At 32.3% G+C, this 16,818-nt stretch overlaps 3 protein-coding genes across 4 annotated transcripts in view; 1 reads left to right on the top strand and 2 right to left on the bottom strand.

Moving 5' to 3' along the window:
- LOC139481922 (kinesin-like protein KIF21A) overlaps window positions 1-16,818 on the bottom strand; it is a 275,709-nt gene that overhangs the window by 176,639 nt on the left and 82,252 nt on the right. The window contains exon 1 of one of the 2 annotated variants that reach the window (XM_071265470.1): window positions 10,596-10,746. The exons of the other annotated variant lie outside the window; for it this stretch is intronic. Coding sequence (XP_071121571.1) covers window positions 10,596-10,619 — 24 coding nt within the window. The 5' untranslated portion in view covers window positions 10,620-10,746. Of the gene's footprint in view, window positions 1-10,595; window positions 10,747-16,818 lie in introns of those variants that run through there. 2 annotated transcript variants of the gene reach the window in all.
- On the bottom strand, window positions 1,394-6,666 carry LOC139481932 (uncharacterized). Its single transcript, XM_071265509.1, has 4 exons — window positions 6,467-6,666; window positions 5,830-5,899; window positions 5,456-5,498; window positions 1,394-5,031 (listed from the first exon to the last, which is right to left on the bottom strand). The coding sequence occupies exons 1-4, from the start codon at window positions 6,643-6,645 to the stop codon at window positions 4,730-4,732; spliced, it is 594 nt and encodes a 197-aa protein (XP_071121610.1). The 5' UTR covers window positions 6,646-6,666; the 3' UTR covers window positions 1,394-4,729.
- On the top strand, window positions 13,887-16,817 carry LOC139481929 (uncharacterized). The gene is made up of 2 exons (XM_071265495.1): window positions 13,887-13,943; window positions 15,090-16,817. The coding sequence occupies exon 2, from the start codon at window positions 15,098-15,100 to the stop codon at window positions 16,778-16,780; it is 1,683 nt and encodes a 560-aa protein (XP_071121596.1). The 5' UTR covers window positions 13,887-13,943; window positions 15,090-15,097; the 3' UTR covers window positions 16,781-16,817.

Genomic DNA, 16,818 nt, shown 5'->3' with positions numbered 1-16,818 from the left:
ATATTTCATAAATGAAAGAATGTTTGTGTCTCTGCAAAGTACTATATTTTATAGTTATGGTTATTAGGCAATAATAACAAAAGAATTAACTTCTAACTTTTTATTTTTAACCAAGTGGTTTAAAAACCAAAAATGTATTATTACAGCACCATGTAAAACATGTATGTACATATCAAAAACAAAGTATAAACATTTTCAACACAATTAACTCTAAAATATGATATAAAAAACATGGGAACTCCTGTTTAAATGTTTAAACCCATGAACTTCATATATTTTTTTAACTTCTAATCAACTAGTTCAATTACAAGTGAAACTGCGAGCTACTGCTCACTGATGATACCCCCACCGCAAGTGGATAATATTAATAGTGTAAAAATATGCAAGTGTTCGGTAAACAGGAAGTTGTCGAGTGATGAATCTGAAAACGCATCACACGGTATAGCTGACTTATAAAAATCCTGAAACCAAATTTCAGAAATCCTTGTATTGTAGTTCCTGAGAAAAATGTGACGAAAATTTTGAACTTGGTTATCATGTGTAAAATCATACAAGTGTTCGGTAAACAGGAAGTTGTCCAGTGATGAATCTGAAAACGCATCACACGGTATAGCTGACTTATATAAATCCTGAAACCAAATTTCAGAAATCCTTGTATTGTAGTTCCTGAGAAAAATGTGACGAAAATTTTCAACTTGGTTATCATGTGTAAAATCATACAAGTGTTCGGTAAACAGGAAGTTGTCGAGTGATGAATCTGAAAACGCATCACACGGTATAGCTGACTTATATAAATCCTGAAACCAAATTTCAGAAATCCTTGTATTGTAGATCCTGAGAAAAATGTGACGAAAATTTTCAACTTGGCTATCATGTGTAAAATCAGACAAGTGTTCGGTAAACAGGAAGTTGTCAAGTGATGAATCTGAAAACGCATCACACGGTATGGCTGACATATATAAATGTTGATACCAAATTACAGAAAGGGTGGATGTGTAGTTCCTGAGAAAAATGTGACGAAAGTTTCATGGGACGGACTGACTGACGGATGGACTGATGGACAGACAGAGGTAAAACAGTATACCCCCCCTTTTTTAAAGCGGGGGTATAAAAAATAATATCATTTCTGCACCATCGTATAACATACATACAAAAACATAGATTAAAACATTGTTATCAAAACATGATACTCTAAAAATAAATCAGAAAGAGGTTCCTTTTAAAAATTGCACTAAAAATAATATCAGTTCTGCACCATTGTATAACATACATACAAAAACATAGATTAAAACATTGTTATCAAAACATGATACTCTAAAAATAAATCAGAAAGAGGTTCCTTTTAAAAATTGCACATTGTTTTATTGAGACATGTGAGACAGGGACTGTTTTATTGAGACATGTGAGACAGGGGCTATGAGTGATATGTTAACAGCTAAGCAGTCAACACATTATAATACTTAAAATGTATTTCTCCATTCTCACTGGGAACAAACTTTTATACAGCAGGTATAGATGAAAATCAATCTGAATAAGTAGAACTCCTCACAAACATGACTATTTGTACAACCATAGAAATTTAATGAAACAAGAATGTGTCCATAGCACATTGATTCCCCAAAAGGTACTATCATTTTTTATGTACTGTGGGTGGTGAAATTGGAATAATCTCAATTTGGCATCAAGACTACATAGATTATATTGGGAACATGTGTACGAAGTTTAAAGTTGATTGGACTTCAATTTTATGAAAAACTATGTAACTGAAGTGAGACAGGAAAATGACCAGAAGAATGAATGAACAAACCAACAGAGCAGAAAACATAATGCCCCTCTACTATAGTAGGGGTGTATGTTTGGCATAAAAGTAATATATGTAAAACATACTCCCTCTCCCTCTCAAAAATATAACAGCAAATAGGATCTATTACAGGTTGGGTTTTGGAATTGATGCAAGTTTGTTTGGACTCTTTAATAACAGGGCGAAATATTATTCCCAATTCACCCATTTTTTTTTTAAAAAGAAGACATCAAACAGCTAATAAAGTTAGGACCAAAATAGTTCTTCACAGAAATGAGATCAAGCAATCAGCAGGCAATATCACATCTTATCATACAAACTACAGGTTTATCATGTACATATAACAATAACAACAACTTAAAACAATTATATGTTAACTTGGCACACTGTACAACAAAAGATCAAAAAAATCTTGATAAAGAATCAGAACAATTATGCATTATACTAGTCTAAACATATTTTAACAAGTTATAGTAACCTTGTTAAGGTAGCACTACAGACAAAATTTAGTGATTTTATTTAACACATTACTTTTTAAAGTGTTTCTCTATTTGTGCATGTTGTAAATATCCTTAATTCATTATGATGATATAACGGGGAGTAAATAAATAATGACATTTTAATACAACAAATGTTCCTACTAAGGGAAAATAATCTGTATTTTAACCTTACACCAGCCACAATCCTTATTCTAGACAAATCACCAGGGGGATGTATAATTTTTTTAACAGCACCAAGCACTTGAATAAATACATCTTCTAATTGGTGGTATATATCATGTATACCCAAAAAATATGAGACCCAGTTTTATAGCTTGTGCATGGTCAATGAAATGTATAAAATCTAACTTTTGCCACCTTCCAAAATGCAATGTGCTGTTTTTATCGAACTCAGTAGACCACTTTTTGTTGGCAGTATATGAACTGTATCTTTAATTGATCATACCAACCCTACAATTATCAACAGACTAAGAACGAACAATAAATGAAATAAAGAATATAAAATTCCATGAAGTGGTTTAGGAGAAATAAATGTTATAGTCTGTTTGTTGAAGTCATAAAAGTCTGACTGCAGTGCTACCTTGTGTTATCTGTAACAGATGGAATACAATACAAACAAAAATTAGTCAGTCAGTCAGTGCTCATAAATTTCTATATTTTTTTTCGAATCAAAAGGATGATTAATATAAATTTATTTTTATGTTTCAATAAAATCAAAAGAAAAACAAAGGAAAAAGTGGGATTCCTTGGCATTGTCCAGAAATATTAAGACTTGTTCTAATAGGTCTATTTGTCATGTTTGTGTTTCATTAACTGGATGAAAACACTTGATTGAATAAGGTTTTTTATATTTTCTACTCTTTTCATGTCTTTCGTTCTAATTTTTGGAATATATGTAGATAACTCAATTTTCACTTATTTCTTATTAATAATGGATTTTCAAAGTTAAAATAAACTCTTGACTTTTTTTATTTTGAGTGCAACAGACTGACCACATTTGACCTGTTTAAATAACTTGATGAAAACAAATTATATTACAATGCAGTAATCTAACACTGCTAAAATAAACTACATAACATGCATAAAATAAAAACTTTCATAATATTTATATACATTTTCAAAAGAAAACTGAAACCAGGAAGAACAAGTATTTTAAATGACATACATAATCAAACAGCTAAATGACAAATATGATACATGAAATACATGAAACAGTTGAGCAAGGTTTTGGATCAGAAACTATAAAATAAAATAGACATCAACAAAGACAAAATCATAATATCATGAATACAAGTACTGACAAATGACAAAAACCTGAGTATAAAAATATGTTAACAAAAAAATTCAGTCAAATTGTGTCAAAGTAATTTTAAAAAGTCTTAGACAAAACATCAAATCTTAATTCTGTTTAATAAAGGCATTACTTAAAAAATATCTAAAATAAAACAAAGAACCAGTATGTAGCTTTGTAGTCCTGTGATATGCATTACGGATTATTCCAATTATATTAGCACTAAATGTTATATTCAATGTTAAAAAGCACTAAAGTGTTGTTCTGAAGGTGAAGCACTAACATAAAATATTTAACCAGCACTTCAATGAAATTTCCAGGTTTTAAGCATAAACATGATGAAGAGAAAAGTTTGAAATTGGAAAACTGTGTTCATTGTTGCAATACTTGAACAACAACAGCATGAACATATACATTAAAGTACATTTCTGAATAAAAGTTGTAACATTTGACTTGTGTTGACATTGAACCTAGTAACACTTGAACAACAACAGCATGAACATATACATTAAAGTACATTTCTGAATAACAATTGTAACATTTGACTTGTGTTGACATTGAACCTTGTAACACTTGAACAACAACAGCATGAACATATACATTAAAGTACATTTCTGAATAACAATTGTAACATTTGACTTGTGTTGACATTGAACCTTGTAACACTTGAACAACAACAGCATGAACATATACATTAAAGTACATTTCTGAATAAAAGTTGTAACATTTGACTTGTGTTGACATTCAACCTTGTAACACCTGAACAACAACAGCATGAACATATACATTAAAGTACATTTCTGAATAAAAGTTGTAATATTTGACTTGTGTTGAAATTTCAAGGCTTATGGAGGTCAGATCATGCTAATCACTATCAGCTATAGTTCATTCTTTCATACACTATTGATTATTTATGTTATTTTGAATAGACAGAAAAAATATTACAGTTATTTCTAAAAGTTAATTATATTAAATCATTGTCTGAGATCAGAATTTTGTTGTGCTTTTAAAAAATTTATAATGTATACACTTGATAACATATTGAGAAAGGGATAATTTTTTACATAATAAGTAAATCTTTATGCATAAGTATTTCCATAAGCCTTCAAATCTCTTAGTCAGTAACATGTAGGGACATCAATCAATAAAAAAATTTTGGCAAAAAGAAAGAAATTTTTCCTGAATTTCTTTATATTGTTTGATGTGCCAAATCCGGCCATATGAGTCTTTTGTAGTTAATTCTACGTTTGTATCGAATATAAATTCTCTTCTCACACAAGATGTGTCCTCCTTTGATGGCCATTTGTAGTCATTTCCTGTTGAAATTTTTTTTAGAAAGTTTATCTTGAAGGTGTCATTCAACTTTTCTGTAACAAGGCCAGCGAACCATTCACTCTCATAGGCCACAGCCACATAGTGCCCAATTTTGATATCATCTTCTGAAAAGTAATTGAATAATTATAAATATATGTTGACTATGCTAACCCTAAAAGGCTAGAAAAAATGACTATTTTTTTACCAAAATAAAATAATTCACAGTATACAAATGTCTGGTCCTCCTACTACCACAAACAAACTATATGTAATTAAATTCAGAATATGATAAACAAAATTTTAGTATCTTCTACACTTTCAAAGACTTTTGATGATTAAAAGTATGATGTATATCTCTTTTTTACGACACTGGTGTGCATCAAGAAAACTTAATCAAATTAATGGATAGAACATTTACCATTTTGTAGTATAAGTTCTAATTTTGTGTCATTATACAAGTACTATTGTATAATTAATATGATATTATAATAATTTACATTGTTTTTGGTTCAGCATGTCTGTTGTTGGTTATTGTCTAGTTTTCCTTACCTTTACTCATGTCAAATTCCAAAATTCCTTCCTCAGTATTCATCTAAAAAAGAAAGCAAAACAATAAAAGTCAATTTTTCCTTTCTTGGAAGGATAAAATAAAATTATGTAATTGACATACATAGCGTGTTCATTTTTTAGTCAAAGTCCTTTTTTGGAACACCATAGAGGTTTCATGATAAAATGATACATTAAATATCAAATCCATATCTTCAAACATGAAGAAAAAAAGTGTGAAAAACTGATCTGTTGGATTGACAGATGGACAGAGTGCAAACCCAAAGTCCCCTTCAACTTCATCGCCAGAGGAGTAGAAAAATGTTTAATCTGTTGATATAAGCATTATACAACGAAAATTTTAGTAGATTTATTACCTTCAGCTGCAAAAGATCCTGAACAATGGGATTTCCCAATTCTTCTGTAATTGTAGCAGCATATGAAAAGCTAAAAAAATAAAATAAAGTTAAACAAATTTCTCAAGTTTATTGGTGAGACAAATATTAAAAGTGGTTTTTGTTTTATCACTTCTTGAAAATTGAGAATGTGATGTAAAAATATATTCGACATTGTACCTGTAATAGTGTTGTTTAAGTTGTCTGTATATTTCTTATCCTTACTGTTAAGTTCAATTTTGGTTGTAATGTCATTTATAATTATATTTTTTGTTTGTTTGGCCTATAATCTGCTAATATAATTATAATAATTGTGTGCTACTAGACTTTCGTCAACTAAAAGATTTGGCTAGGTTTAATCCACCATTATGAGCAAAGAAATGTCTGTACAAAATAAAGAATATGTCAGTTGCTTTCCATACATTGATGTGTTTAATCATTCTATTTTGTTTCATTTGAATAATGCAGACTTTCCAATTAAAACTTTTCTTTGAGTTCATTATTTTTGCTTATTGAATATCGTTTTCACCTAATTGTTCAAATATAAAATATGTTCACGTTACTGAAAGTTTTATCTCATTGATTATTAAGATTTATTTTCTTCATATTTGTCACAAACCTGTCATCAGGTAGAACTTCTTCGTAATGTGTTTCTTCTTCTTCTTGCACAATAGCTTTCTCTTCAGTAACATCTTTTTCTACTTTCTCTTGGTCTTTTTCTTTCTCCTCCTTCTCTTTCTCTTTGTCTTTTTCTTTCTCCTCCTTCTCTTTCTCTTGATCTTTTTCTTTCTCTACCATCTCTTGATCTTTTGCTTTCTTATCCTTTTGTCTGTTAACTCTGACAAGAGAAAACAGTTACATTCATAACTTGTGACAAATATTAAAGAACATCATGTTAACTTTCAAATTCGACATGTTAAAGACCATGAAGACAAAAAAGATCTATTACAAAAGTCGAAAATAGTTGTTGCAGTTCCACTGAAACTAGTTATAAGATTTAGATGCATGACCTTTTCATAAATATGTTTGGGTCTTGAAGTTAACCAATTTTGATAACTTATCTACTTGTAGGAGTGGATATTTGCAACCTTTTAATTAGTTCCCGAGAAAAATGGTACGAAAATTTGCAACTTAACTATCATGAGTAAAACCATACAAGTGTTTGGTAAACAGGAAGTTGTCTTGTAATGAATCTGAAAATACATCAAACGGTAAAGCAGACTTATATGAGCCCTGAAACCAAATTTCAGAAATCCATGTATTGTAGTTCTTGAGAAAAATGTGACAAAAATATTCATCATGTTCATGGGAAGAACGGACTGACGGAATGACAGATAGATGGATAGACAGAGGTAAAACAGTTTACAACCCCCCTTTTTTTAAAAGCAGGTGTATATTACACATATATCTCATGAAACTGAAGCCAAATACACTCCCAGCTAGCATGAATGGACTACTGTAACTATAGGGTAATACTTGAATGACAAAAAAACACAGTCTTGTCAGTGTTCACCTCTCAAGGTCGTTTTGAAATCGGAAAATAGACGGAAAATTACCATTTTTCACTGGGGGTGGGTTCAAACCCACTTCTTCAAGTTAATAAAATACACTTGTAGTCTTGTACAAGTAGTACCCCTGACTGTCATTATTATTATTTGGACCAGTTACTATATAAAACTGTTACAACTTGCTGCTTGCTTTATAGTTTTGCCTGCCATTGCTTAAGTCTTGCGAAAGACTGACCCCCTGTGCCTTGGGCTGTGCATGTTCGATAGTCCCCCTTAACTCGACGTGCATTGGCTCTTGGTGACAAATCCTATGAACATGATGAATGCAAGTATTTGAAGTAATAGTCTCAAAAGATTGCAGGTTGGAAATTGCATTTTGAACACAGGGTTCTCACTAAGGCATGTAGGGCAAGTCCATGAGTACTGGGCGACACGTACTTTGTAGTCTCATGAAAATCCATGTGGAGTCTGGAGTCACCATTTTCAAAATTGTTTATTTTTGCATATATAATGAAACTGATGCAGGTATATCATTATTTCTAGACAGTATACATCATGTACATGTAGGATGTAATATATTGCAACACATGTGTATATATTACATGTATATGTACATGTATCATGTTTACGTGTACATGTACATGTATGTACAAAATGTATGTTCAGTGCAGGTAATGAAAAATATCATGACCATGATGACATTATTTTCTTTAAAGACATGGGGTTAACATTGTACTACATGTATATGATACACATTAATTTCCTGAAAATAAGTGGCGTTCCAACAGGCCATGTAATTTTCAATGAAATTTTTTAATGAAATTACCCTCCTTGACACCACATGGCTTATTAAAGGAATGAAACCAGTGTATCATGTATATCATCATGATCATGTATATGTACATTTATGAGGGTAGGCCGTTTAGCATCAGGCGTCAACTGTTCATTTTTGGCAACCTTTAGCATTAAATTTGTTAGAATTTTAGTGCTTAGTCAGAACATCATTTATTTTCTGATTTTTTAGATGTCTCATTTACTATCCTTACCGTTAATATTTACATGTAATGTTTTTTTGGCAAATTATTAACCAGATTTGTCAAAATCAGTTGATTTTCCTATCTTCTAAAAGAAAGTGATTATTTTATCGTCATGTAACAAAAATTACTGTTTACATAATTTTGAAAAATAGTTTTACCAATTATTCAACTTGAAGGTATATCCATTTATACAGTGTAAAGAGTCAGAGTTAGAGGGGGGCCCCTCATTTCTGGGAAAAATTTTGTTGATTATATAGGGAAAGCATAACCGGAGCGACCCCCTCTTAGACAGTCATTGGGCCCCCACTTAAGAAAATTTCTAAATCCGCCACTGGTGTACCTTATACAATGTAGCTATTTGTCCGTCATTACTGGACATCACAAAGTTCATGTAAAATTTGAACATCATAATACAAATATCTTAAGCCGCAATGTGAAAGTGATTGTTGTTCATGTTGTTTGACATCAGAAAGTTCAAGCAGTCCAGATTCTTGGGTCAGCCAGCGCAGATTTCTATTAGACGATAAGATGTATTTCGACCCTCATGTATGAGGGTCGTAATGTCCTTTAACGTCAGGCGTCAAACAGTAATTTTCGTCTACCGTTAGCGTCAAATTGGTTAAAATTTTACCATAATTCTTCAAAATATCCTTATCGTGATTTGTCAGAGGTCTCAAATAATTATCATTATCATCATTTTTGGAGAGAAAAAAATAATGTGATTCATCTATATCATTCGATGTTTTTATCGTCAAAAAGATAGTGTATTTTATCGTCATATACCTTTAATGTCATTTGGCAAGAATTTTTAACGTCATTGGTCATGAAGGTACCCCCATGTACAGTATGTGTAATCATTTTCAGGGGTTCTGTCGGCATTGATTTGCAATTCAGGAAAATGCTATACTACATTTTTCACAAGAACTTGAAGAAGGGATTCATGTTTCAGCATGAACTAAATTTTGCTTTCCCATACATTTTTACTCTATTTGAAACACTACTTATCATTCTTATGAATCATTTTTTGTGCAGTTATAAAACAAGTGAAACTGCGAGCTACTGCTCACTGATGATACCCCCGCCGCAAGTGGATAATATTAATAGTGTAAAAATATGCAAGTGTTCGGTAAACAGGAAGTTGTCGAGTGATGAATCTGAAAACGCATCACACGGTATAGCTGACTTATAAAAATCCTGAAACCAAATTTCAGAAATCCTTGTATTGTAGTTCCTGAGAAAAATGTGACGAAAATTTTTAACTTGGCTATCATGTGTAAAATCATACAAGTGTTCGGTAAACAGGAAGTAGTCGAGTGATGAATCTGAAAACGCATCACACGGTATAGCTGACTTATATAAATCCTGAAACCAAATTTCAGAAATCCTTGTATTGTAGTTCCTGAGAAAAATGTGACGAAAATTTTCAACTTGGCTATCATGTGTAAAATCATACAAGTGTTCGGTAAACAGGAAGTTGTCGAGTGATGAATCTGAAAACGCATCACACCGTATAGCTGACTTATATAAATCCTGAAACCAAATTTCAGAAATCCTTGTATTGTAGTTCCTGAGAAAAATGTGACGAAAATTTTCAACTTGGCTATCATGTGTAAAATCAGACAAGTGTTCGGTAAACAGGAAGTTGTTAAGCGATGAATCTGAAAACGCATCACACGGTGTGGCTGACATATATAAATGTTGATACCAAATTACAGAAAGGGTGGATGTGTAGTTCCTGAGAAAAATGTGACGAAAGTTTCATGGGACGGACTGACTGACGGACTGACTGACGGACTGACTGACGGACTGACTGACGGACTGATGGACGGACGGACTGACAGACAGAGGTAAAACAGTATACCCCCCCTTTTTTAAAGCGGGGGTATAATTAAACTTATTATACAATTAGTTAATACCTCAACGCCACCTGTTCTGTTCTGTTCTGTTTGAGAAAATCCCTCCTTCAAAGGAGCACTTCGCACAATGACGAATAATGTTTATATATATAATTATATGTACCTAAAAAGACATACTACGTACGCCTCGTGAGATGAGTGTTGGTCACTGTCAAAGACCCTTACGCTTGCTTGGCGGAAGGTTTTTAATAATACGGGACCGTAGTCCATGTAGAGCAAAGCAAAGCTTCCTTGTGATGTATTCTACAGTGTAGCAGAAATCCATGACCCTGACACTACTGTGACACCTTAGTTTCCTTCTTCTCTGTCATCTTGCAGATTTTATTTTTTTTACTTGTTGCTTACAAAATTTTTTAATCTTTCCAACCCATTTTCACACCTAAATCCCAAGAGTTTCAGCCGTACATTACGGCAAATAATATATTCCTTATCGTTCACATTATTCAAATTTTCGATCTTCACCCTCCTTTCGTTATTTTTTCTCGTTTACAGTGACATCGTTTGGCGGAAACGAATCTAAGTGGAGATAACTCTGAATATGAAATGAAGAAAATTCCCGCCATATTTTCGAACTAGTACACATGATATATATAAATTTTATAATATATATATATATATATATATATATATATGATTAAAATAAATGAGAGTCGGCAAAGTACAAGAACATGTGGCATAAGCTGCATTGAAATGAGATCCAAGCCATAATATTACAATAATTTAACATAACAAAAAGTAACACAAAAGGCTACATGGAGCCTGGGACTTATAATTTCTATTTAGAAAGTTCCTGATGGAGCTCCGTATAAGACTGAGGGGCGAAAGATACCAGAGGGACAGTCAAACTCATAAATCGAAAATAAGCTGACACCACCATGGCTGAAAATGAAAAAGACAAACAGACATATATATATATATATATGATTAAAATAAATGAGAGTCGGCAAAGTACAAGAACATGTGGCATAAGCTGCATTGAAATGAGATCCAAGCCATAATATTACAATAATTTAACATAACAAAAAGTAACACAAAAGGCTACATGGAGCCTGGGACTTATAATTTCTATTTAGAAAGTTCCTGATGGAGCTCCGTATAAGACTGAGGGGCGAAAGATACCAGAGGGACAGTCAAACTCATAAATCGAAAATAAGCTGACACCACCATGGCTGAAAATGAAAAAGACAAACAGACAAATAAATTAATAGTACACAAAAAACAACATAGACAACTAAAGACTGAGCAACACGACTGCCCCACAAAAAACTGGGGGTATTCATCATCATGCATAGGGGAGCTACCATTTGATTTTTATGGGGGGGGGGGGGGGGGGGGGGGCTAGGATGAAATTTGAAAAAAATAGGCAGGACAGGAGTTTTGAGTAAAAAAAAGGCAGGATGTGACAATTGCCAAAAAAAAAAGTCAGGACGACAATTTAGGTAAAAAAAAGTCAGGATAAACTAAAAAAAAAAAGCAGGACCAAATTTTACTCTCTCCTAAACTAGGACACTACGTAAGAACAAATTTAAAAAAATTAGTTAAGATGGTTGAATCAACTCATCATATTGCCAAGAACAAACAAAATCAAAAACAAAAACAAAAACAAACAAAAACTTTCTTTCGGCACTTAGTTACTGAAAAAGTTCTATTTATTCACTTAGTAATTATATGTTATGCGAAATCATATGGTGGCCTTGTGCTCTTTTCTGTTTATTGTCGGTCGGGTCGTTGTCTCTTTGACACACCAAGTACCCCGTTTCTATTCTGTACTCAGTAAAATTTGTTTTCTCATAATGTCTTAACTTAATTAATTGTTGAATCTTAAAACTCCTCGATTGTCTTAAACAGCTGCGATTCTGTTGCCGAAGTTAACCGAATCGTGACATTGATAAACAACCAGCACAGAACAAGTGGATCACGTGAAAAAAAATAAGTGAATTGATAGAGCCATGATATATTTTTTTTATATATTTTTCATGTGATACCGTTTTTAAATAAAACATTTCCTAACCAACTATACGATGATTTGGTGTATTTGATTTGTCCTTTTAGAACAGTTATTACTATTTGCCTTCCAGTACACTTTTGTTTGTAATCTTTTATCAGGGTTTTCATCTGTCGCACTTGGGCTGTGCGTCGGCCAAAATATCGACGAATTTAAGTACAGGAAGAATACGAGAAGACAATATTATATGTGGTCACTCACCATTCCCATGATTGAGTGACCACATTTATGACGCCTGTGGTTTCTTTCTACACGACTTATATATGAAGTCACGTATAGATAAAAGTTCAAAGAAAGTTGAAAAGAAGAGGATCCCATTCAGCGCAATAAAAACGTCCAACAAGAATACCTCGAAAGTAAATTCTGTGTTTATCTAGAATGTTTTGTACATGCACTAGTCTCGTCTCACTTATAAAAAAATTATCGGCCAAACTGTTTATTCCCAACATGTTCAATGGTTCCTTGTATTATGTCAGAACAAAATAAAATAAACTGAGTTTTATGGTTAATGCAGTTGTTTCATCGGCAATCATGCAACATTTCAGTGTTTTTGTCTCTTTTGTTTGTGGATTCATTATTATTCGTCAAACACGACATATTGTCTAAGGTTAGGGAAGAGTTGCATGGGACGGCTCAATTAAATAATTGGATCAGACCCCTGGATTTCCTTCAACTATTTTACATTTGTTTATGTCAGTGTCTCTTATAGATTATGATGCAGTATTGGTTTTGCTCATTGTTGTCGGATGAACAGCTACAACATTTGGTTGATGGTTTTCTGATTGGCAATCATATACCACATTGTTTTATAATATATAAACATCACATCATTCGTAATGTTAAGATAACTAAATGTGTGGTCTTTTAGTAAACCTTCATATTGCATATTTTCAATATAAGTCCAATTATGATAAGGTAAGCCGTCGGAACATTTAAGTGGGTGCAATTCTATTTTAAGTCTGTGAGAGATGTTACATTAAGTACTGAATATATGAAATCTATAATCGAATGAGAGACAAATAGAAACCTTTAACGATTTAAACGTTGTAGATTTGAGAGACGTATTGAATCTTAGTGAAACAAAAGAGAATCCGGATCCAATATATATTTGCTTTTTAATAATTTCTATTTTACTCAGTTAATTTCTCTATCTACTTATGTTTTTGAGAAAATGCAAGCTATGGTTAATATCGAAATAAATATAATGACAATTACTCCTATGCGTAAGGAGTCAACTGACAATTTCAAACGTTTTGACTTTTTTGTAGATCTTATCTGGGCTGACATTATTGCCGGTACCACGATTTCCCGAGTATTACAAAAACTATTTAACATCCAAAAACAAATTGATAATTTTCAATATTATGTCCCAATACATTGATTCAAATTGTACTTTCAATGTAATATAAAAGACCTAGTGAAATTGATATAAATTAATTGAAAACGCAGAGTTTGAAAGAGAATTAGAAATGTCAGAAATAACTATATGTTCATTTTCAAAACACCGTTATCGTACTTGTCAGTTGTGGAATTTGAAAATTCGCGGCATTTATCAGTTTATAAATCCGTCACATGGTTATTAACCTTCCTGGTAAACCAGACGGGAATGCATTATATTTCAAGTTAAAAGGTAACTTTTAGATTTATGTGGTATTTCAAAGATGTATTCTTCTCTAGATACATTATCCATTGTCCCTTATACGAGGATGACTTAAAAATATGAAATTTATATACGTTTATTTTTTTCAACTTTCGTTTTTGGCTCGTATAGAACCATGATAACATACATATGTTTATGATTATTTATACCATGTCCCAGTTCTGGGGCAAACTGTTGTCTTTGATCGTTTATAATTTCATTGCTATAAAAAAGGATATGAATGGTACTTTACCAATACTTGGATCTACATATACTAACCATTGTACCAAGGAAGGCTACTAACACAACTTTAATAAATATGCATGGTGTACATTGTTTCAATACCCCAGCTTCTACAAAGGGGTCAGTTGACAAAACACCAAAGAAATACCACCAAATCGAAAGAAAACTCCAAATCTTGTAATAATAAATATATCTTATATGTGAAAAAAAGAACAAATTTTCCGAATTTTATTTGACATAATTCGTTACAACATAATGCAAAGAACCGTAACTCTTATCCTTTTTGTGTAACAATATAATATGTAATAATAACTATAATATAGTTTTTAATTTAAACTCCTAAAAAGAAAATAGGAAAAAAGAAACTTAACACATTTGATTCAAAACATGTGTTTTGAAATCAATATAATCATTCATTTTCGAATTTTAAAACATTTTTAAATGGTTGCTATGGAAACAAACTATTTAGTCAATTCAAAGTTTAAACTTTTTGAATAATTTGGGGTTTTGTCTGTTAACATTTAAAATACCATATTGTTTTATTGATAAACAAAACTTCGATGGGACTTTCAATTCAATTTTCAATTTTCAAAAGCGTCTTTTTCACATATATTCAGGCAAAATGTTGTATTGACGGTTACCATGGCAACGCACATTATACAGGAAAAATAATGACAAAATTTACTCATATACCAATGTCTTTATCATATAGGGCAAAACAAATTAATTCTGTGACATGTCATGAATCACCCTATGCATGCTTTTTAAAAAAACAGGTACTTTAAACCCAAGTCAAATTGAATTCAATTTTAGAATATTTACTTTTAAAGATGGTACCACCGACTGCAAAATTTTTGTTATGGCTAATTATTTATCATTGATTTTATTTTGTAGTGTGTTTAATGGCTGCACCATCTCAAAGCTGTGGTGTTTGTGACCTCCGGCACATCACAAAACCATGCATAGTCTGGTGTACAGAATGTGACGAGGGACTATGTTCAGATTGCAAGGAACATCATAGTTTGTCTAAGTCATCGAGAAGCCACAGTGTGATACCTATTGCCGAATACCAGAAACTGCCAGCGGATGTACTGAAAATTACTCAGTATTGTACCAGTCACGATAAAAAATATCAATTCTATTGCCAGAAGCATGAATGTCCCTGCTGCAGCACATGTATCGTGGAATGTCACAAAGAGTGCCGGGAAATTGTCGAATTAGAGAATATCATTCGTAACGCCAAATCCTCCAATGCTATGTGCGAGATAGAGGAATCATTAGTTGAGATAGCAGAAAATCTAAAGAAGATTCGCCAGCATCAACAAGTCAATCTGTCGAAATTTAAAGAAAAGAGAAAGGAAATTGAAAAAGAAATCAAGAAGTCCAGAATACAAATCAACAACCATCTCGACAAACTACAAGAAGATTTAATGAAACAACTCAACGAGCTCGAAGAAAAAGAAAACTCTAAAATTTGTCAGTTAATGGCCTCGCTACAAAAGAAAGAAAAAGAAATAGGAGAATGCCAAAATAGCCTATTGAACATTAAGAAACACGCAACAGATCTTCAAATGTTTCTCTCAATTAAGCAAATAGAAGAGGACGTTTATAGCAAAGAAAAAAAATTGCAGGCTCTTGTAGAAGGCAAGGAACAGCATACTCTTTCATATCAGATCAACACCTCTATCCAGAATATCCTATCCGATATCAGAAGTTTTGGGGAAGTGCGTATTGAATCTAATCCATGCGACATAGTTCTGATCAAGAAGAAGGCCAGACAAGCCCAATTGATGGTTCCAATCGTTTCAACAAAATCTATAGAAAATATAAAGCTAACGATACACAAGTCCATCGAAACTCAAGGAAATTACATTTACGGATGTTGCATACTTCCAGATGATAGATTGGTATTTACTTACTACTTGGCTCAACAATTAAAAGTTTTCAGTGATAAAGGATCAAAAGACTTTGAGATCAAGATGCCGTGTAGACCTTTAGATATAGTATACATTAGAGAAGACAATACATTGGCTGTATCATCTAATAGTCCATGTACCATTACCATAATAAACCTGGAGACAAAACAAATAATTAAATCAATTGCATTGGATTCTGACATTTATGGCATAGCCTTGAAAGGTAATCAATTGATTTATTCAGGGTTAGACAAAGGTATACGAATGATCGATTTAAACGATGAGTCTATAAGTGACATAGTCCGAGAAGCAATGACCAGTAGTTACTACACTGCAACTTTTAGGTACAATATATATCATACAAACCATCAAAAAGACACTGTGACATGTTATAACCTACAAGGTAAACTACAATGGACATTCCATAACGAAAGCGTTCTTAAAACTCCTTATGGTATTGATGTAGATAATGATGGTAATTTGTTCGTGGTTGGGTACATATCGAACAACGTTGTAGTTATCTCCTCTGATGGAAAAAGACATAGAGAAATATTGACCGTAAGTGATGGGCTTGATAATCCTAAGTCACTTCATTATAGTGGAACAAAGAATCAGTTGCTAGTCGCGAACCACATCAATAGAAAAGCTTTTTTGTTTAATTGTACTTGAAGAAAAAATAACAGTGTGAAGTGCTGTCTCTGTGGATC

This window comes from Mytilus edulis, chromosome 7 (assembly GCF_963676685.1).
Source record: "Mytilus edulis chromosome 7, xbMytEdul2.2, whole genome shotgun sequence".
In the NCBI taxonomy this organism is placed as follows: Eukaryota; Metazoa; Mollusca; class Bivalvia; order Mytilida; family Mytilidae; genus Mytilus; species Mytilus edulis.
Note: the sequence above shows the minus strand (reverse complement) of the source record. Positions and strands in the feature narration are given on the sequence as shown.